This window comes from Oncorhynchus mykiss, chromosome 1 (genome assembly GCF_013265735.2).
Source record: "Oncorhynchus mykiss isolate Arlee chromosome 1, USDA_OmykA_1.1, whole genome shotgun sequence".
NCBI classification, from domain to species: domain Eukaryota; kingdom Metazoa; phylum Chordata; class Actinopteri; order Salmoniformes; family Salmonidae; genus Oncorhynchus; species Oncorhynchus mykiss.
The window spans coordinates 34,490,191-34,513,716 of record NC_048565.1 but is presented as its reverse complement, the minus strand read 5'-3'; the positions used below and the strand labels follow the sequence as shown (position 1 = coordinate 34,513,716).

Here is a 23,526-nt window from a genome sequence, read left to right as displayed (position 1 = left end):
AATGGTTTGCATCTTACATTATGCTTCCCTTTTTCACCTACATGTTGACTATATTTCAAAAACGGAATCTATTGCATTATTTAGGATGCTTAAGACATAAGCTTATACTACACTAAATAAAAATTATACTTGAACAACAGTGCAGACAAAACCATTTTCAAACTAGTGTGCCTTCAACGAGATTCAACCTTATACCTTTCACGTCCCTGAATGTTCCACACAGTCCCCTACTCTACCTGCTATACTACTAGTCAGGTGAAACTTTATATACAAAATCCTAGCTCTATTTGAAAGTACAGTGTCCAATAGAGGACAGTGTCTGAAAGCAGCTTGGAATGGGAAAAAGCAGTGAAACCACGGCGAAATCAGTGGGATCTTGCATTTTGCAACACACGGGATGTAGTCCAAACACTTAAAAGAAACATCCTCATCCACTTACCCACCTTATGTCCTCGGGGGAATCCCCGTCGGCCATCTTGGAGGGCGGTCCAAATGATTAGCCAAGCAAGGGAAGTTTGCAACGCAAGCCCCTCAGCCCTCGTTTTTAGTCGGCTTTGCGAGTGTACAATTATGTTCACTCCTGGCCCCGAAACTCCCCATAATTCAATTTGCGACGATTGTACATCCGCTAAGAAAAGTCAGCTAAGTGTATACTTAGGCGTCAGTGTATACTTACGTCAGACGTCATGATACATCATCAGAAGTGTCATCTTAATTTGAAGGCTGAGGGGATAGGGTGTGTCCTTTAAGTGTTTGGACCGGTATGAAACAGCATGTGATCAAATTAAGCTTTGTATGTTATTTCGACACATCCCTCATACTGTAGCTCCGGTATCAAATGTAACATCACTAGAAAAAAATTAGAAAAATGGAACATACAATAAGTAAATATGGAATGGGAGAGCCTTCTAGAAGATCTTATGAAGGAGAACATGGTGGATGGAAAAAAAGTACAAAATTGGAACATGTTTTGAGTGAATATGGAGTGGTAGATCACACCGAACTTTTGGAAAAGCTACAGAAGGAAATTGAACGTGACGAGAGTGAGGATGAATCAATTGTGGTGGCAGGTGCGGTGAAGACCTCCAAGTTTGAGCCTCGTCCTTATGATGACAAAGACGATTCTGGCCCAGTGGGAGTGAGATTGTCGGAGAGAAAGTATCATTGCCTTGTGGCCAAGGGTGGTCCATTTAAAAAGGATTATTTTCTCACTCGCCCCTTACCCTGCAAGTGTATTCTCGTCAGACGTCATGATACTTCATCAGACTTGATTTCCTATCTGGAGCAGGACGCAGTTGAAAGTAGTGGTAAGTGGAGTGGTGTTAAGTGTTGAGGAGGATCAACTGAAGTTGAAGATTCCCGGTGTGTGTGACTCGCCGTTGGGTGCAGACCCAGTGGAGAGTGTGGTGAAAGAGAAGACACTGTCTGTACTACTGAGTTTTTCCATTTCAGATTACCGTGTTTTAGTTGTTAAATTTATGGTCATGTGGCAGTAGTGTGCAAGAGGGAGATTCCTAGATGTGAGAAGTGTGCAGGAGGACTTGAGACAATGGAATGTGTATTATATGTGGAAAAAGATGTGTGTGTAAACTGTATGAATACCCATGGTGCTGGTTGTCAATTGTACCGCAGAAACGGAATATAAATCACAGAGGATAGATGTTGTGGTGGCAGCTGCAGAGAAGTACTTGGGTGTACGAGATTTTACTGCATTAAATTTATAAGTTTTGAACAATTAGAGTCCCATTCTCCCAGGCTGCTGGCCTGGAGTAGGATCAGGTAGGACCAAAGTAGTTGAATAGTGGTGAGGTTTTAATGGGTGCAGGTTTAGTTGGTAGGGCAGTTTTTCTCAACACGTAATGAATTCATACTACAGAATAGTAGGCAGCCAATACAGTAGTTGGCGGCATGCACCTTTAATATTTGTTTGCAGACCACCATAATACCGAAGAAGAACAAGCCATACAATTTATGTAATAACCTCATTATTATGGAATTCTAAAGCAATTTTTGTGTCATGATGTGGCCCTCTTTGGGTATAGCGTGCCCTCCCCCTCTCGCCTACACCCAGGCTGCTGTTATCTCAGGTCATAAATTCCTGGAGGAGACTCTCTTCCTCATGGCCAGACAGTATAGAGAGAGAAAAGGTTTCACAGGAGAACAATGGAACCTCTTCTCCAGCATAGAACTTGAGGACTGAACAATGTACATGTTTTGGAGAAGGTGTACACAGTCGGGGAAGAATCCAGCTACGACCGGTCCATTTCTTTTAATGTTTGTGAAACTCATGAGAGACAATACAGCCACATTACCATAACCCTGTTTATACAAGAGTCTCAGTTAGGAGGCTTGCATCTAATTGTTGTATAAAATGAATGAGTAAAGATGTAACTATGTGAAATTATGTAATGTGATTTTGAACTGTTTAATGAAGGAAACTCCAATTGCCTTTGGAGTTTAACTAAATCATTGGCCCGCCCCTTGAGCACAGACATTAATCTGGCGTCATGGGACAGCCCCTTTCTGCTCTCCCGAATATAACCCCCACCTTAGGAATTTATCTTCAGACCATGCTTCTGTCAATTATTAGAGGGCTAAGGTCTGAGTAGAGACCAGCTTACCTCGATAACCACGCGAGGGCTAAGGTTTCAGACGATTGCTGAATTCTTAACCATACCACGTGTTTCAACTCTGAGACTATCGAACACACAGAATAAGAACAAATCTTGGATACTAATTACTTGTCTGCAGCTAGGAATTCTGTACCATTGAACGCAAAGACCGACAACTGCCGAAACATATATCCTATAACAACATTGCTGAATGTTACTCTGAACTATCCATTCTAACCACGGCAGAGAGAGAGAGCGGACAAACTCTCCAAAAGAAACAAACTTTCCAACAGAGATTACAATGACACACTGAGCGTAAATATATATATTGATTGCAATTATTCCCAAATGAGTGAGCGTTCATGTGCAAAGGATTAGCATTTCAATTGTTATAATTATCAACTTTGTAGTGTCTTGTATCTTTTACGCCCTCCTCAGTCCCTTTGTCTAACAAGCCACCATGCCGGTTTAGCCCACTAGGGAACATTCCCCTATCATTTACTTGTAACCATATCTACTTATTTGTTTTGTGCATTTCTGTGATTATTTAGTTAGTAAACAAATGATTTAAGACAATTGATCTATGGATGATTCATAGTGAAGACTGGGTTCATGAAGATAACCAACAATTTATGACGTTTGGAATGAGACTAACATGAGGTAAAGAAAAATTAATTCATTAGAAGACTAATTGATCAGATATTAAATTATCTGAAAGTTACATTAGAAAAATTATAACTTTGTAATCTGAATATTTTCCTTGGTGCCCCGACTTCCTAGTTAATTACAGTTACATGATTAATTTAGTTTAATCACGTAATAATAAGATAATTTTTTATAAAAATAAGTCTTCAGTTCTGATGCCAAGGACACGACACTAGCTAAGTCCTATGTAACAACAATGTTGCTAATGTTATGATCAAAAAGTTACTACAGATAAGAAATTGATGTCAAGTGTTACGGTAATACAGTATGTCTCACTTATTTTGAAAATATGCTGTCATTTTGATGCTGCAAACATGGTCTTCTCTAATGTTGAGGTGATTCAATGTACCTCAAGTATGTCATTCTAGCTATAGGAAGCTGCTGGAGGGAGAGGAGAGCAGCTATAGGTTCTCATATCTAAGAACCCTCCAAGCCATATGCTTATGATAATATATTTAGACTAATTCAACTACAGTGCCTTGAGAAAGTATTCATACCCCTTGACTTATTCCAAATATTGTGTTACAGCCTGAATTCAAAATGTATTACATTTATATTTTGACTCACTCATCTACGCACAATATCTCATAATGACAAAGTGAAAACGTGTTTTTAGAAATCTTAGCAAATGTATTGAAAATGAGGGCGAAGGTTCACCTTCCAACAGGACAACAACCCTAAGCACACAGCCAAGACAACGCAGGAGTGGCTTTGGGACAAGTATCTGAATGTCCTTGAGGGGCTCCCAGACTTTAACCCAATCTAACATCTCTGTAGACCTGAAAATAGCTGTGCAGCAATGCTCCCCATCCAACCTGACAGAGCTTGAGAGGATCTGCAGAGAAGAATAAGAGAAATACCCAACAATACTGAAGGCTGTAATCGCTGCCAAAGGTGCTTCAACAAAGTACTGAGTAAAGGGTCTGAATACTTAAGTAAATGTGATTTTTTTCATTTGTAATAAATTTGCAAAAATGTATAGAAAACCTGTTATTGACTTTTCATTATGGGGTATTGTGTATAGATTGATGAGGGGGAAAAACTATTGAATCCATTTTAGAATAGAGCTGTAAACATAACAAAATGTGGAAAAAGGCAACGGGTCTGAATACTTTCCGAATATAAACTATATTTGGCCCAGGTCCGTCTCACACACAGATCTAGGATCAGAAACACTGTCACACAGAGATCTGAACTGTGTATTCTTTGTGTTGTGGTTCTGTAGGTCATGTCTACTGCAACAGAGCAACAAGAGGAAGTGGGTGAGGTGAGTGTGCACTGTGACACACACAACACCCCCGGATACACACCCTATGACGCACCTGGACACATACACTACAACGACACAACCAGAGACACAGTCCAGGTGAAGGTGTTGGACTCGTCTCTGTTCCAGTACAGCTCTGAGGTTGAACAGCTCTTACCGCCTACAGACCAGCACCCCATCACAGGCCAGGTAGTCTATATTAGTCTCTCTAAGATTCCGTCTGACTCTCAGATTCCATGTGTCACTCTTAAGATTCTGTTTGGCTCGCCAATGTTCCAGCTGGCTCACTAAGGTTCAGATTATAACTGTGATGACTGTGTGTGTTGCAGAAGGAGTTGGTGATGGAGCAGTCAGAGAAGACAGAAACACTTTCTAATGTGCCCACACATACCCCTATCACACACGCTGAGGAGCCTCCAACATGGGGCAGAGCCCAGCAGGAGGCTGAGGAAAGGCGCGGAAGTCCACCTGTCGATGAGGAACACACTGATGACCTCACTGCTTTGGGAGCCAATGGAAGTGCTTACCCGCGCTCTTTGGGAGGGGAGAGGGAGGACATGACAGAGCTCTGGGCCCTGAGTAGACCTGCACCCCTTACATCAGCCCAGGAGACCCTCAATACTCCACACACTACTCTAGAGGGAGACAGATCAATGGAGGGAGAGAAAACAATGGGGAGTGTGATAGAGAGAGAGAGGACATTGGAGCCAGTCTCTATGATGGAGAGAGAGAAAACGATGCGCTGCTTGGTGGACCTGCAGAGGAAGGTGGAGCAGAAACAACAGCGAGACAGAGAGAGACAATTACTAAGGGTGAGACAACTACTGAGAGTGAGATGGATGGGGGGGGGTGAACAAGAGAAGGGAGAGAGAAAGAAGGAATGGAATAGACAGGGACAACTACTGAGGGTGTGTGAGAGAGCGAGAGCGATGTACAGAGAAAGGAAGAAAGGCACAGAACAAAGATTTTTTTTTATTTATAGATGTCACTAAGGCATATGACTACTTCCTGTGTGTCAGGTCCAGGAGCGGCTGTCAATCATTCAGAACAAGAAGTCCCAGGAAGACCTGATGGGCCTCAGACAGACTGACAGACTCCGACACCTCACACATAACCTGCCCCAGGTGACAAACACACACACAACCACATGTAATATACCCCATTGTCAGGCATTGGAGCAGGTGTGTAATTCTGGACTGTGTGTTTCTGTCAGGCGGATAAGAGCCAGCAGAAGACAGTGGTCAGAGAAAGACTGGAGCAGCTGAGGAGAGAACGCTCCTATGTCATGCAGTCCAAACGAGACAGGTAACACACACACACACTATGTAAGAGATACAGGTAACAAACCAGACTGGTGTCAAGTTCCACCTTTCACTCGTTCTTTATTCCCCCTCTTTCCCTTTTGCTCTCCCTCCTCCCAGGAATACAGCAGGCTTCAAGGAGCTGCTGGGTCCAGTGAGACTCCACAGTGCAGAGACAGACGACACTGCTGACTCACTCAGGCTAGCCACCAGCGCAAGCTAATTATGCTATTACTACACAGTTGTCTCACTAGAAATCTGCTGGTATTTGCTGGTTAAAGTCCCCCCTAAATCTGTCAGTCACTACACTACTACCCACCCTGTTTACAAGCCACATTAGCCATTTCTGGCTTCTTCTGTTATTGGCTTATACTGTAGCCTGATAAGTGGATGAACACAAAAACAGAGCTGATGGTGACAGTTTATTATACAGTTTAATTGTCATCCTAACAAACATGAGCATCATCAACAATAATAACATCATTTACTAAATAAAGCCCCTGTCTGTAGCGTGTCCCTCCAGTGGCCTATATAGCATATATACAGTGACAGTCAGATGACTACATCTCTACAGTTTAAAGTAGCCTCCTATCCACTCCATCTGTACTGATCTGACAGAACGACATGAGAAAGGAAATCCATGTGTGGCCTAGTAAACCATGCTGCTTTCACCTGGATCATGTTCAATAGTGCACACTAATGCAAAATGTTCAAACAGGAAATTATTGTTTTTCCAGGTAGTGTTCCAAAACATTTGTGCCAACTGACCATGACCATGCTGTCTTGTCCCATCAGTGCAGACGAAGAACAGGAATTTGGATAGGAGGGAAGGAGGCAACTGTAGAGTATTGAGATGTGACCGTGCACAGGGGCTGGGGTTGGTATTTACAGAGCTAAGGGAATGGAAGTTGAGATGGCATGTGTGACGGTTGTACTGGCATGGAAAGTTGTGTATAATGCGAGGTTAGGGGCTAAATGTTACATGGTCAAGGTGGGAGAGAAGTTCAACACATTCAATTGTTTTTATCTTTAATTGAACATAAAACGAGGTCTCCACTCACATTGGCGATACACACAGAACACAAACCGTTATGAGCAGAGAAGCCAGAACATTCTACAGCAGCTCACACACACCCAGCTCCTAAATCACACGCGCGCGCGCACACACACACACTCAGTTTAGAGTATGCTACTCAAGACACAAGCTCTGTGGTCACACGCACACATGCGCAAAAGCACAATCCTCACACAGAAGAGAAACATGTTGTTTTCTGACAAAGGTAAATAAGCCTAAAGATTCAAGCTATTTTATTGGTGGAGAGAAATCTGACCAGGTAGTCCCGAGGTGCCTCAGCGATGGGAGACGTTTGAGCTTACAGGAAGCAATAAAATAGCTTTCTGTGTGGCTCAGCAGGCCGCCGTGTAGACCAGGGGCTATGGTAGGTCTGTGTTAAATGTGTTTTCAGCATGCGCTGGTGTGTGACTAAGACTAGACTACGACACTGAAGCCTGTTAGAAGATAAATTAATAATTTCACTAGACAATATTTTCATTTTGTACACAAGGTTCCCAAATGACAACGTTTCCAGACAGATGTAGAGCCTACAAACCTAAGATGTCAAATGGCCACTAAACATCCATCACAGCCTGCTGACCACACTCAAACACACACACTGATTGGCTGATGGAGGAATGAAGAGGATTGAGGGTCCTGATGGGACCTGGGGGCGGGGCAGTGGAGGGGTGCCCTTCCCTCAGAGTACTCAACAGATGGGCACACAGACCAGTGAGAGAAGGGTGTGTATGTATTCAGTCTACTGGTGGGCACACTGTACCCCTGGGCCATGTGGTCCACCCTCCTCATCAGAGCTGTCATTGTAGGCCTCTCTCCTGGCCCCCGCTGAACCCTGACCTCTGACCTCACAGTCCTGGAGGTCAACCTCTTCCGCCTCCGATGAGATAACTGGAACCTCCGTACGCCCTGGCAGCAGATCCTCCAACTCCTAAAAATACAGGCAAAACACACATTCTGCATATCTCAGTATCAGGTTAGCCAGTAATTAGCGGTCTTTTGGATGATACAAAAATGTAATCGGCCTATAGGTTAATTTGCATAATTTAGTGTAATTAAATTGGCAGGTGTATTTTTTGTTAGTTTCAAGATGATTATTTACACACGCACAGCATACAGATACAGAGCCAAGTTTATGCAGAAAATTGGTCAGACTGTGCAAGAGCTGCAGCTACAGCTCCTGTTGCTGCTGGAGTGAAACACGCTTTTATAAGCCCAATCATTGCACAACAATTCTAAATGAATTCACGTGATAACTGTTTTGATAGCCACCATTAAAAATAGGTACTATTTTTATTTATCAACTGGTAATTGAAGTGTACTTCCCATTCAAATGCATATACAGTGCCTTCAGAAAGTACTCACATGCTAACTTTTTCCACATTTTGCTGTGTTAGACTGAATCACCTTTGTTAAGTGATTATTTGACAATCAGATGAAAACATCATGACTGGTTGTGTTTATGCCACATGTCCATAAGGCTAGAGGAAGCTAACAGGATGACTACACTGTGAGCGTTGCAAAATAAATGTAGAAATGTATGTTTTTCAATTATTGCACCCACACTGCTCCCGCGCGCCAATGAGCGTCTGCGTTGCCAAGGGCTAAAATAGAAGTCAGTTCTATTTCTGACGCAGATCGCGCTGCAAGTCCTGCCTCTCCCATCTCCTCATTGGTTTATAGAAGCAGGTACCCACGTGCCATCTCCTCATTGGTTATACCCACGTGGGAGACTGAAAGACGAATGAGGTCAGTGGCGGTAATGTACCTAATTTATGAAAGTTATCAATCGCAATATAAAGTCAAGAGAAGAAAAAGCATGGAAGGAAGAGCGATGACTAGAAAAGAGTCGGTTGACCGTTTTATGTCGGAGTAGAGGACCTTGTGCACTTCAGGTAAAATAACAACTCAATGTTTATATCCCAGGACAAATTAGCTAGCAACAGCAAGCCAGCTAAAATTGACAAATTAGCTAGCAAGTGCAAGCTAACTAGCCATAAATGTTTAATGCTTTTAGACCTGTCCCCAAATTAATATAATTGGTTCAGTTTGTTTTGATATTTTAACCTGCGTGTCGTGATCGCGTTTGGTGTGGGGGGACAAAATAAATGTATGCACGATGGCGCACGCGCGCAGCCAGTTTGGGTTCCGTGTAATTTTTGAAAAAAAAAAAAAGTGGGCACGCACTTGCAATCTCACACGCAATTTGTGCATATTTCTACAAAAATACATTTGAGGGCAAACTTCGGAACAATCTTTTGAAAATTATTGGAGCAATGCATATTGGGCAATGGTGTTTTACACTGACTTGTCCCACGTTTGTTTGTTTGTATATATATATATATATATATATATATATATATATATATATATATATAAATCACACGTTTACAACCCAATATTGTTAATCAACCAGGTTGTCATCGAAATACTTATAATAGCAGCCTTACATTAATGCCAATGCTGTTTTCTTTGCACGTTTTCACTTAATACTTTGGGATACTGGTGCTGTGTCGGAGTTTATGAGGGTTGCCAGATTGGAGTAAAAAGCTGTATTTGTCAGATTTGATTAATATATACATGTTGGGAAAGAAGACCTGTAAAACAAATCTGTTTGGTTTAAATCCCCTGGTGAAACTTTGGTATTTGCTACTATAACGAATCTGGACTATGATCAATTAAACAGGTTCATGTAAAATAATGAATTATGTTGGCTTACACTTATGGCACTTCCAAGGCAGTTTCATGATGATTATTACAGTCGTGTCAATCATGTTATATACTTAGGCTATTGTAACAAGGCATATGCAAGCATTGTTGGCTAGACTTTCATGGCAATGGCCATTAGAGCTCACTTTTCCACTATGAGCCCTGGTTAGAGTCCCTATTGCAGCTTTCACTTTATTCCGCTATATTGGTGGCAGCGTTTGGATCACCTCCAGCTCACATCTAGTTATGTGATCTAGAGGTGGGAAGCATTCGGTTTTTCAACATTGTGTTGGGTTTAATTACATTGATATATCTAGTGAACAATGGATAAGCAACAATGGGAGTGACAGATAGAAGTAGTTACTACAGGTGTAATCAAGCCTTACATCAAAGTTGCCTGAAGCTGAATGGAAAGTCCTATGCCCTGACCAGTTATTCAGAAGAAACTCCTCTGTGAACCACATCATGTGGGCAGACAAATAACGTAAGATTGTTATGCAGCAAAACACAACTATCCTTTTTTAGGATGCAGACCAGTAATATGAATCACTGTTGATCCATCCTGTTCTGATCTAATGAGATGGATGTGGGATTTTCTACGGCCTAGAATCGAGGCCTTTCACAGTCATGAAGGACATTGCTACGCCCTTCTTGATTCTCATTGGCGAAGTTAGGGGTCAGACTCTTCTATACTACTTTGTCCAACATGTTATACCCCAGAGGTTGAAAATAAACCCTTTTAAAGGGGCTATAACTTGTATCATTATTATAGGGCTAGGAAAGCCATAGCCTAATGGCTTCAGACAGAATTTCTCACTATTTATTTACGGAGAGCAATTTCTGTTTTATAACAGGTAGTATCCATTTATTTACAGTAGTGTGTTAATTAATTATTGCTTTCTTCCTTGGAAATACAGAATATGTATAAAATGCCAAATATACCAAAAGATAAACCAAGCAGAGATTTACAACTATTTAACCATGTTAATCATTACTGAAACATGCAAACTACAAACATTTAACCAAAGATAATGAATACATGACAACCATAGCATTGAAGGCAAGGAAGTCAGCGAGCATCTGGTCTCCCTTGATAAAAAAAAAAGTATACAAAAACTTGCCAATCAGCATTGAGCTAAACTGAGCAAGCTCAATTGTGAATGGTACAGGAGCACCCAAAAAAAAGTGTCAGGGGAAACTAGCTTAAATATTGGCGTCACTCCTATCAAATCCCATTGAGAGCACACATCATTGACAGAAAAACTTGAGTTGCTGCATCTCCTTGTGTTGTTGCCCTCTGGTGGCTGGCTAGCTAGCTAAAATTGTCCCGTTCCTAAATTAGCCATACTGGAGATAGGGATTTGGACTTGTGGTTTTGCTGAAGTTTATGTACTGGCCAATGATTATAACGGATATTCTGATCCAACCATTAATTCATACATTGTTGTGCCGTGACCGGGAGACACATGAGGCGGCACACAATTGGCCCAGCATCGTCCGGGTTTGGGGAGGGTTTGGACTGGGCTTTACTTGGCTCATCACACTCTAGCGACTCCTTGTGGTTGGGCCAGAAGCCTGCAGGCTGACCTCGGTTGTCAGTCCAAAAGTGTTTCCTCTGACACATTGGTGCAGCTGGCTTCCGGGTTAAGCGGGCAGGTGTTAAAGAAGCGCGGTTTGGCTGATCATGTTTCGCAGGACGCATGACTTGACCGCTGCCTCTCCCGAGCCCGTTGGGGAGTTGCAGCAATGAAACAAGATCGTAATTGGATCACAATTGGATATAATGAAATTGGGAAGAAAAAGGGGGTACATTTTGTTTTGTTTTATTCATTGATATGACAGTCTCAATAAATTACTTAAATGGCAGCGTTTTTTTAATTGACCGAATATGAGACAATTTAGCAATTAGGATTCGTTATCTATAATGGTAGCCAGAAGCTAGCCAGAAACTAACCAGAAGCTAGCCTGAAGCTAGTCAGAAGCTAGCCAGAAGCTAGTTAGAAGCTAGCCAGAAGCTAGTTAGAAGCTAGCCAGAAGCTAGTTAGAAGCTAGCCAGAAGCTAGTTAGAAGCTAGCCAGAAGCTAGTTAGAAGCTAGCCAGAAGCTAGTTAGCTTCTTTACTGGCTAATCGATAGTATTCAGCTAACCACGGTTTGTGGTCATCAGCTATCCTTTAGCTTGAAAATCTATCTGCCCGAGGGAGTTATCCAGCTGGCTCCTCTGTCGCGACGTTACCTGAACGCCCATCTGCGGCCCGCTTATCGTTAGCTGTCTTATCGGCTGCTATCTGAATAGATCTAGCGGACATTTTTTTCTTCTTATTGGGCCTCTATAACTATATCTATTTTTTTGCGAATTGGATTGTTCACCTCTACCACACGGAACCCCACTAATCCTACCGACGGAAAAGCACGAGGTGGCTAAAAACAGACCTCCATCCTACGCTAGCTTGCTACTGATGGCCCGGCTAGCTGTCTGAATCGCCGTGACCCCAACCAACCTCACTACTCACTGGACCCTTTTGATCACTCGACTAAGCATGCCTCTCCTTAATATCAATATGCCTTGTCCATTGCTGTTCTGGTTAGTGTTTATTGGCTTATTTCACTGTAGAGCCTCTAGTCCTGCTCACTATACCTTATCTAACCTATTAGTTCCACCACCCACACGTGATGACATCTCCTGGTTTCAATGATGTTTCTAGAGACAATATCTCTCTCATCACTCAATACCTAAGTTTACCTCCACTGTATTCACATCCTACCATACATTATACCTCATCCCCAGAAACCTCCTTTTACTCTCTGTTCCAGATGTTCGACAACCAATTATCATTGCTTTTAGCCGTACCGTTATCCTCCTACTCCTCTTTTCCTCTGGTGATGTAGAGGTGAATCCAGGCCCTGCAGTGCCTAGTTCAACTCCTATTCCCCAGGCGCTCTCTTTTGATGACTTCGGTAACCGTAATAGCCTTGGTTTCATGCACGTTAACATTAGAAGCCTCCTCCCTAAGTTTGTTTTATTCACTGCTTTAGCACACTCTGCCAACCCAGATGTTCTAGCTGTGTCTGAATCCTGGCTTAGGAAGACCACCAAAAACTCTGAAATGTTCATCCCTAACTACAACATTTTCAGACAAGATAGAACTGCCAAAGGGGGCGGTGTTGCAATCTACTGCAAAGATAGCCTGCAGAGTTCTGTCCTACTATCCAGGTCTGTACCCAAACAATTTGAACTTCCACTTTTAAAAATCCACCTCTCTAAAAACAAGTCTCTCACCATTGCCACCTGCTATAGACCACCCTCTGCCCCCAGCTGTGCTCTGGACACCATATGTGAACCGATTGCCCCCCATCTATCTTCAGAGCGTGCTGCTAGGCGACCTAAACTGGAACATGCTTAACACCCCAGCCATCCTACAATCTAAGCTTGATGCCCTCAATCTCACACAAATTATCAATGAACCTACCAGGTACCTCCCCAAAGCCGTAAACACGGGCACCCTCATAGATATCATCCTAACCAACTTGCCCTCTAAATACACCTCTGCTGTCTTCAACCAAGATCTCAGCGATCACTGCCTCATTGCCTGCATCCGTAATGGATCAGCGGTCAAACGATCTCCACTCATCACTGTCAAACGCTCCCTGAAACACTTCAGCAAGCAGGCCTTTCTAATCGACCTGGCCGGGGTATCCTGGAAGGATATTGATCTCATCCCATCAGTAGAGGATGCCTGGTTATTTTTTTTAAATGCCTTCCTAACCATCTTAAATAAGCATGCCCCATTCAAGAAATGTAGAACCAGGAACAGATATAGCCCTTGGTTCTCCCCAGACCTGACTGCCCTTAACCAACACAAAAACATCCTATGGCGTTCTGCATTAGCATCGAACAGCCCCCTGTGATATGCAGCTTTTCAGGAAAGCTAGAAACCAATATACACAGGCAGTTAGAAAAGCCAAGGCTAGCTTTTTCAAGCAGAAATTTGCTTCCTGCAACACTAACTCGTGTCGTCTGAGATTCCCAAAGATTGGAAAACAGCTGCGGTCATCCCCCTCTTCAAAGGGGGGGGGGGGGACTCTTGACACAAACTGCTACAGACCTATATCTATCCTACCCTGCCTTTCTAAGGTCTTCGAAAGCCAAGTCAACAAACAGATTACCGACCATTTCGAATCTCACTATACCCTCTCTGCTATGCAATCTGGTTTCAGAACTGGTCATGGGTGCACCTCAGCCACACTCAAGGTACTAAACCATATATTAACCGCCATCGATAAGAAACATTACTGTGCAGCCGTATTCATTCATCTGGCCAAGGCTTTCGACTCTGTCAATCACCACATCCTCATCGGCAGACTCGACAGCCTTGGTTTCTCAAATGATTGCCTCGCCTGGTTCACCAACTACTTCTCTGATAGAGTTCAGTGTGTCAAATCGGAGGGTCTGTTGTCCGGACCTCTGGCAGTCTCTATGGTGGTGCCACAGGGTTCAATTATTGGACCGACTCTCTTCTCTGTATACATCAATGATGTCGCTCTTGCTGCTGGTGAGTCTCTGATCCCCGCTATGCAGACGACGCCATTCTGTATACTTCTGGCCCTTCTTTGGACACTGTGTTAACAATCCTCCAGGCAAGCTTCAATGCCATACAACTCTCCTTCCATGGCCTCCAATTGCTCTTAAATACAAGTAAAACTAAGTGCATGCTCTTCAACCGATCGCTGCCTGCACCTGCCCGCCTGTCCAACATCACTACTCTGGACGACTCTGACCTAGAATTCGTGGACAACTACAAATACCTAGGTGTCTGGTTAGACTGTAAACTCCCCTACCAGACTCACATTAAGCATCTCCAATCCAAAATTAAATCTTGAATTGGCTTCCTATTTCGCAACAAAGCATTCTTCACTCATGCTGCCAAACATACCATCCTACCAATCCTCAACTTCGGCGATGTCATTTACAAAATAGCCTCCAATACCCTACTCAACAAATTGGATGCAGTCTATCACAGTGCCATCCGTTTTGTCACCAAAGTTTTACTCCATGTGTAACTCTGTGTTGTTGTATGTGTCGAACTGCTTTGCTTTATCTTGGCCAGGTCGCAATTGTAAATGAGAACTTGTTCTCAACTAGCCTACCTGGTTAAATAAAGGTGAAATAAAACAAATGGTTATGATAAATTAGGCATTGTGCGCAGTGTTGGCATATAGATAAATTCACAGATTTGCAAGTACTCCAACAGTCCATAAAAAGGTCTATCCCTAGTCAAATGTTACGTTCCCCAGTTTGTGTTGTAGTTTGTGTATTTGCATGTGTTTTATTTCAGGAAATGGCTTCCTGAAATCCCTCAAGCAGCTGATTGGTCGACTCCAGGGCTAATTGGAGAGCTGACCCCGCCCCCTCGTCAAGACACAGCTGTCTCCAGTTACACATTAATTCAGAAGCTATATAAAAGCAAGTGTTCTGTTCAGGAGAGAGAGAGATTTTTGGAGGTAGGGATTGCTGAGAGAGACTTTGCTGAGGTCATTGCAGAGCGATTGTTTGTGATAGAGAGTTTTTGCTAGAGGTTGATTTTGCTGGGAGTTCATTGCTGAGAGTGGGTATGTTCTGTGAGTTTGTTGCTCAGGTAGAGCTTATTTGACGTCCTCTGTTTCTTAGTTTGTTTGTAAAATTGTGTAATTCTGTTTCATTTGTTCCCAGGGGGGAAGGGGAAGGCACCTTGGGAGTGTTTAGGCAAGAGGCCCGCGGGCATACATATACCCGTAGTATATTCATTGTCTAGGCACACTAGGTAAGACCTGGGCGGACCACCCCCTGTATTTTGGTTAGGGCACCAGGTGGTGCTAAATTAGGTAAGTAGTGGGTAGGCAGGTAAGATAGGAGAGGGGGGGGGGGCTTTGAGATTTACTTTCTTTGCTTTGGTTCCGTCCAGCCCCTTTTCCCCATATTACCGTGTAAAGGAATAAAGTCTTTGTAAACGGTACCACATTCTGTCTTATCATTCTTACTCGCACCTACAGTCCATACCTTTTTCGCTTCACGGAGAGTTTAGTTGTAGCAGGGTGTTGCGTTCCCTCTTCATAGAGGCGTGCGTAACATAATGGGGGCTCATCCGGGATCTTTCCATTAAACCCACCGGACCCTGCTGCTCTGAGCTCTCTGTGGTTAGTGATTGAGGTGTGATGGTAGGTTGTGAGTTTGGATGACTTGTTTAGTTAGGGTGTTCAGGAGACTACATTGTATAAGATGGCTGCCTCAGCCATCTCCAAGTTTTTTGAAGCGCCCTCTATTGATTGTTTGGGTAGGTTTCGTAAAGTAGACCTTATAGCTATAGCTGACCATTATGGATTTGTTTTCCCTGAGAAAGCCCTAAAGGCTGAGCTTTTGGTGCTAGTCAGGGAGGGTTTAGTGAGAGAACGGATTCTCTCATTGCAAGGAGAGGAGACGGGTAGACCTTCTGATGCCAAGTCGGAGGACAAGGCGGAGGAAGGGGTTCCTCGTACCCCTTTTACATTGCCCCGATTCGATCCTTTATCTTCTGCTTTGTGTCGTTCAGATGGGACTGCTAGGCTGAAAGTGAGGCTGGCTCGGTTAGAAATGGAGCAAAAAGATAAAGAGAGACAGATGAATTTTGAACTTGAAATTAGGAGAATAGAAGCTGACAAGGAGGTGAGGATCCGACAACTGGAGCTAGACGCTCGCTCCAGTGCGACTCTACAAGCTGCTCCTCATCAAACCCACTTCGATGTGAGTAAAAACATAGCTTTAGTCCCTCCATTCCGAGAGTCGGAAGTTGATTCTTATTTCTCTGCGTTTGAGCGTGTAGCCGCTGCGCTGCATTGGCCACTCGAGGTTTGGCCGCTCCTGTTACAATGTAAATTGTCTGGGAAAGCCCAGGAAGTAGTAGCTGCTCTCTCCCTGGAAGACAGTTTACACTACGATACAGTTAAAACTACCGTGTTGCGGGCTTATGAGTTGGTGCCTGAAGCTTATAGACAGCGCTTCAGGAACCACAAAAAAACATCTCACCGTACATTTGTTGAATTTGCTAGGGACAAAGAGTCTCTGTTTAGTCGCTGGTGTTCAGCCAGCAAAGCTAACACCTTTGCTGATATTAAGGAGTTGATGCTGTTGGAGGACTTACAACCCTAAGCCTTTTCATGAAATTCGTGAATGTTTTTACTGTCACCAAAAGGGTCACGTGATTGCGGACTGCCCAGTTTTGAAAAATAAACCGAAAGTCCCAGTCACCGTCCCCAAAAATGAAAAGTTTGGGTTTAGTCAAGTCTTTGGCTCGTCCATTGGATCGAGTTATTGATTCAGCATTTGAGAAACCGGATCCTGTCTATGCTCCGTTTCTCTGCCGGTTATGTTTCCTTAACAGGAGAACAAGCTGATCAAAAGCCTATCCAAATCCTACGAGACACTGGGGCGGCGCAGTCAGTAATCATTACTGATGCTTTACCCTGGTCTCCTGAAACATATTGTGGCTCACATGTCATATTACAGGGGATAGAGACAAAAACCGTACCTGTACCATTACACTGGGTCCACTTAGTGTCAGACTTGGTATCAGGACGTTTCCGTGTTGGTGTAGTATCTACACTGCCAGTATCAGGAGTCACATTGCTACTAGGGAATGATATTGCTGGTGGTAATGTCATTCCTGTGTTAGAAGTAGTAGACAATCCAGAAATCAGAACTACAGATGAGAAATTGGTTCAAGCATTTCCACATGTTTTTCCTGCTTGTGCGTTAACGAGGGCACAATCTCGCAAGCTAGGAGATGTGGTGGATTTGGCAAGTTCTATTTTTGAGAATGTTGAGGTAGAAGACAATGCACCGAGTATGCCTTCTGCAATGCCGACAGTTTTTACCCCCGTAAAAACTAAGGCAGGGGAAAACGAAATTGTGCCCCAATTACATGACATTCTTTTGTCTGTCACCCCTGAGAAGGTGATTGAATGTCAAAAAGAAGACACCAGTCTTCGCAAGTGTTTTGCTTCGGTAATTTCCATTGAGGAAGCTAAAACTAGAGAGACCGCCTACTTTATGGAAGCAGGAGTTTTGATGCGTAAATGGGCATCTCATGACACCATTAACCTGACTGGAGTGAAGTGTGTCAAGTGGTTGTTCCTACACCGTTCCGACAGCAGGTGCTGTCACTCGCCCATGACCAGGCGTGGTCTGGACACTTGGGGATCACAAAGACTTATAACCGGGTCCTTCGTCATTTCTTCTGGCCAGGTTTGAAGTCTGACGTGGTCCAATTTTGTAAAACATGTCACATATGTCAACTCACTGGGAAAGTGAACCAAACAGTTCCACGAGCGCCACTCTGCCCGATTCCTGTGGTGGGGGAACCGTTTGAAAGAGTGATAATTGATTGTGTAGGTCCATTGCCGAAAACCAGGTCAGGTAACCAGTTCCTACTAACAATAATGTGCAGTGCTACTCGATACCCAGAGGCTATTCCTCTCCGTACTATAACGGCTAAGACTGTGGTGAAGGCACTAGTGAAGTTCTTCTCTGTTTGGACTCCCTAAAGTAATCCAAACTAATCAGGGATCCAACTTCATGTCTAAACTGTTTTCAAATGTGTTAAAGACATTGTGTATTTCCCATCAGGTCTCTAGTCCGTATCATCCAGAGAGTCAAGGGGCTCTAGAACGCTGGCATCAGACGCTGAAGACAATGCTACGCAAGTATTGTATGGATACCAGTACTGATTGGGATGAGGGGGTGCCCTTTGTCCTATTTGCTATAAGGGAAACGATACAAGAGTCCTTAGGGTTCAGCCCTGCTGACCTTGTGCTTGGACACACCCCACGGGGTCCGCTTAAAGTTTTGAAGGAGCATATCTTATCTCCTACACCCAGTACGGACTATCGTTGCATAAATGCAGTTACAAAGTCTGATTATTTTCCTCTACCTCGCTTAGATGACTGTATTGATAGCTTATGTGAAGGGCTCGGCGAATGTGGTTGCTGACGCTCTATCATGGGTTTACTAACTGGGGAAGCAATGGCTTTTGTTATTGCAAAACTAGGTTTGCAATTTTTGTGGTGGGCGTGTTACGTTCCCCCAGTTTGTGTTGTAGTTTGTGTATTTGCATGTGTTTTATTTCAGGAAATGGCTTCCTGAAATCCCTCAAGCAGCTGATTGGTCGACTCCAGGGCTAATTGGAGAGCTGACCCCGCCCCCTCGTCAAGACACAGCTGTCTCCAGTTACACATTAATTCAGAAGCTATATAAAAGCAAGTGTTCTGTTCAGGAGAGAGAGAGAGATTTTTGGAGGTAGGGATTGCATAGAGAGATTTTGGAGGTAGGGATTGCTGAGAGAGACTTTGCTGAGGTCATTGCAGAGCGATTGTTTGTGATAGAGAGTTTTTGCTAGAGGTTGATTTTGCTGGGAGTTCATTGCTGAGAGTGGGTATGTTCTGTGAGTTTGTTGCTCAGGTAGAGCTTATTTGACGTCCTCTGTTTCTTAGTTTGTTTGTAAAATTGTGTAATATTCTGTTTCATTTGTTCCCAGGGGGGAAGGGGAAGGCACCTTGGGAGTGTTTAGGCAAGAGGCCCGCTGGCATACATATACCCGTAGTATATTCATTGTCTAGGCACACTAGGTAAGACCTGGGCGGACCACCCCCTGTATTTTGGTTAGGGCACCAGGTGGTGCTAAATTAGGTAAGTAGTGGGTAGGCAGGTAAGATAGGAGAGGGGGGGGGGGGCTTTGAGATTTACTTTCTTTGCTTTGGTTCCGTCCAGCCCCTTTTCCCCATATTACCGTGTAAAGGAATAAAGTCTTTGTAAACGGTACCACATTCTGTCTTATCATTCTTACTCGCACCTACAGTCCATACCTTTTTCGCTTCACTGAGAGTTTAGTTGTAGCAGGGTGTTGCGTTCCCTCTTCATAGAGGCGTGCGTAACATCAAAATATGACCAAACGTGGAGGTAATTATTTTATAAAGACTTCCATATAACATTGAAACTAGTAGCCTATTTCACTCATGTTCTACTGGTTTTCAACTTTTTTCATTGTCCAGTAGCCAAAAGATCTCCCCTCAAAACTTCTAACAGATCTGTTCATTTATATCTCACCATGACAACTGTGTTTTCCCGCTAATTGCATTATGGAATGAACACTCACGCGTAGCCTACTGCCATGTGCGCATTGCTGCGCTCATAATGTGAAGAAATAATAGTTTATAAAAATGTTAAGCTAAACGTTCTGAACTGTTGCATCAGCCGCATTGCTCCCCCCCAAAAAATGTAGCCTAGACCTACTGGTTGTATGAATTTGGGATCTATTGTTCAACAACTGTCCCAGAGTCTGTTTGGGATAGGCTGTTTCTTTCTCGCACAGCTGACCAATATAAAAATGTAATTGTTCTACTATGGGGGATAGTAGATTGACATAGACTAGTGATTTTGCTGGTCTTTACTTGTCTTATTGTGCATCAGAATTCGGTAAAAAGGACGCACGTAGTTGCATCCTCGACTTGTTCTGTTAAGATGAATTACCATAATCGAAATGTGATTTCTGTCATTCTGAGCACTGTGGGTGGACGGCCTAATTAGGTTATGCACCCAATGCATATGGGACTGGTACATTTCTCAAATGTAGGATCAATTCAAATGCTGCCAGTCAAATGTCCGGCGGGCACTACATTTTCCTAACAGAAACCCTGCTCAGTACAATCACGTAGACAAAGTCATGGTTGAGACAATGTGTGATGTCCTGGACTGTGAACTAAGTGGTTGGACACCTTAGGCAGGCCAGTTGGTTCTTAGAGGTACTTACAGAGAGTTTCTCAGGACTGATCCAGTTGTTTTCAGGGAACTGGACGTCAAACTTGATGAACAGATCTCCCTTCTCAAATGGGTTCCTGTACTGAGGCATCCCCTCTCCCTTCACCACCCGGATACAACCTGACAAACACACACAATCATCAATTTAATGATACAGGTTGGACCAAATAGATATATACTTGAGGTGATGTGTGTGTTTTACCTGGCTCTATAACCTTGCCGGGGGGATATTTGACAGCGAGCTGGCGTCCGTCGAGGTGTGTGACTGCCAGTTGGAAGCCACACAGAGCCTCCACCAGGCCGATACGCTGCGTCATGTGAAGGTCATGGCCGTCACGACGGAACCCCTTCAGAACAGACACACAACACTTTCTCAGCACTTTGACCCAACTGCTCTGAATGACAAGTGGGCGAGAGTTTCAGGAATGTCTCAAACTCAGAAGATGTGAATTGAGGGCCATCTTCATGGAGGAATCTAAGGAATTTCCAAACACTTCACTTGAAGAGGTTTCCAGTAGTTTGTTTAAGTCTTCAAGTACTCTCTGCTACAATGTGTGTGTGAGAGTGTGTATATTACCTCATGCTCCTTTTCCTGTAGGACAAGTAGTATGTCTCCAGGCTCAGTGCCTGGGGCCTGGTCAGCCTCTCCTGTGAAGCTGATCTTCTGGCCGTGTTTCATGCCTTTATCAACATGGACCTCCAACAGCTTGGTCTCCTTGTTCACCTTACGACCCTCACACTTCTTACAACGGTCCTTCTCACTGATCACCTCCCCTATACAAAAACATCAAACGGATTAGTTTCCTATCAAAAAATGTTTCAAAAGTGTATTCATAAAATTACAGACTATGTGAGTGTGTGTTTTCCTACCCTCTCCGTTGCAGTCTGTGCAGACTGACTGCATCTGTTGGACCATGCCAGGAGCCAGCTGTCTGATCATGATCCTCATGCCTCTCCCTCTGCAGGCCACACACTTCTGCACTGCCCCCGCCTTACCCCCCGCACTGGAGACAGACCAAAGTGAGGAGAGTAAAGTATCACATTAAACAATATAGCTCATGTTAAAGATGTGATTTATTTCAAAAAGTGGAGTAGCTCAGCAACTACTAACATTGATTTTCACATGAAATACATTATTTAAAAGTGTGTAAACTCACCCATTGCAGGAAGCACACAGGACATTCTTGCTGAGCTGTAGTTTGGTTGTTTTACCATTGTAGAGGTCTTCCAGTGATACTCTGTGTTAGAAAGGTAGGCAGGGTTAGGTAAGGCATAACCAACAATGTCTGGATGGAAGACTAGAGAAGTGAAGGGAGAGTAACTGTTACTCACTTGAGGGGGTGCACCATGTCCTCTCCTCTCCTGCGTCCCCCGTTGCGTCCTCCCCCTCCACGTCCCTGCCCCCCCATAAAGCCAAACAGCCCCCCTCCAAAGATGTGGGAGAAGATGTCGTCCATGCCAGCCCCTCCACCACCTCCCTCCCGCAGCCCCTGCTCTCCATAGCGATCATACAGCTCCTTCTTCTCTGGATTGGTCAGCACCTCATAAGCAAAACTGATCTCCTTAAACTGGGAGAAAAGGGGTGAACTATTAGGGACCTTTATCATATCTTTATCATAACTACCTCCCACAGACAGACATTCTACAACTTCAGATGACATTTCCCACTGTTTACTTTAAATCTGCATGAACAATCACCACATGCAGTTGTCTCACAGATACTCCTCTCCCAACGCAATAGTCTAACGTGGTTTACTTTCCTCTCCTCCTTCATCTGCACTGATGTTACACAGGTCAGTTGAGAGATACAGAACACGCTGGTTGGGAATTAGCTTTCACCTGCCAGTTATCTCAAGTCAGTGCTGTATATGAAGCAGATGAGACCAAGAGAGAGAAGGAGCCTCTACAGACTAGCCAGGTGCACTCCTGCTCTCGAGAGGAGGCCATTTGACTAATACCAAAGTCAATTAATACACATCTTAGTTACTGCTCAATACAGATAGGCCTGTGTAATGGTACGAACATGGCTGGTGATCGTGATGTGGCGTGATTAGCGTGTTGTGATTCGTTGTGTGCTGTGTCACATGTGTGTATAACCACCTGTCTCTTACCTTGTCCCCGGCATCTGGGTTCTTATCAGGGTGGTACTCTTTGGCCAACTTGCGGTATGCCTGCACACAAAAGAGACAACTACATCAGTTACTGTCTCTGGGCCAACATTTTTCTAACTGCGTAGCTTTACACTGCTGCTGCCGCAAGACCAACACGTTGTGAATCTGAACATCTTCCAGCTAGCTAATAGTCTAACCAGAAATTCTGATCGTATGTACTAACCAGCTAGCTAACACATAGCCTAACTAGTACCTCTATGGTTCTACACTGACAGATTTGTTTCCTCACGCTAACGTTAAGCCAGCTAGCCACTGCAGCTAACTTCGAGAAGCAATCTGCAGTGCATCGTCTAGCAACGATCTGACTGTCTGGGATAACGAATGTTACTTTTCTATGCATTAAGTAAGGCCTAACGTTAGTTTCCCATGTATAAAATATATATAACCAAATTCCTAACAGCTAACTAACTGTCTAGCTACATTAGATCGAGTTGTCAGAGAAAGACATAGCGGATATTTCTGGAGAAAATAACTTATATAATGAAAGTCTAGCTATCTAACTCACAAGGCTAGTTAGCTTAGCATCCGAACAGTGTTGGCAAGGCCACACCAACCCAGTTTTGCTGTCTAATTATTCACCAAAATGTCTGTGTAGGCACTGTGGTGGTGTTCTTTTTTTTAAACAATAACAACACCTGTCACGTACCTTCTTTAGCTCGTTTTCGGAAGCGGAGGGTGAGACTCCGAGGATGTCGTATAGTTTGGTATCCACAACGTTGGCCATTATGCTATCTATCTAGGGCTACACACAGAGAAAGACCTGCGGATGAAAGGAAACGAGAGAAGACAAGCCGGGTGGAAACGTCATACGCAATGCGTCAATTTGGGTCAGCGCGCTGTCAGTCAGCTGATATGCTCCAGAGAGA

At 43.7% G+C, this 23,526-nt stretch overlaps 1 protein-coding gene across 1 annotated transcript; it reads right to left on the bottom strand.

Annotated features, from left to right (window-relative positions):
* Positions 1-6,297: 6,297 nt before the first annotated feature.
* Positions 6,298-23,526, bottom strand: LOC110521835 (dnaJ homolog subfamily A member 2). Its single transcript, XM_021599749.2, has 9 exons — positions 23,307-23,526; positions 22,601-22,660; positions 21,822-22,057; positions 21,647-21,727; positions 21,360-21,493; positions 21,067-21,263; positions 20,692-20,836; positions 20,482-20,609; positions 6,298-7,888 (listed from the first exon to the last, which is right to left on the bottom strand). The coding sequence occupies exons 1-9, from the start codon at positions 23,382-23,384 to the stop codon at positions 7,700-7,702; spliced, it is 1,248 nt and encodes a 415-aa protein (XP_021455424.1). The 5' UTR covers positions 23,385-23,526; the 3' UTR covers positions 6,298-7,699.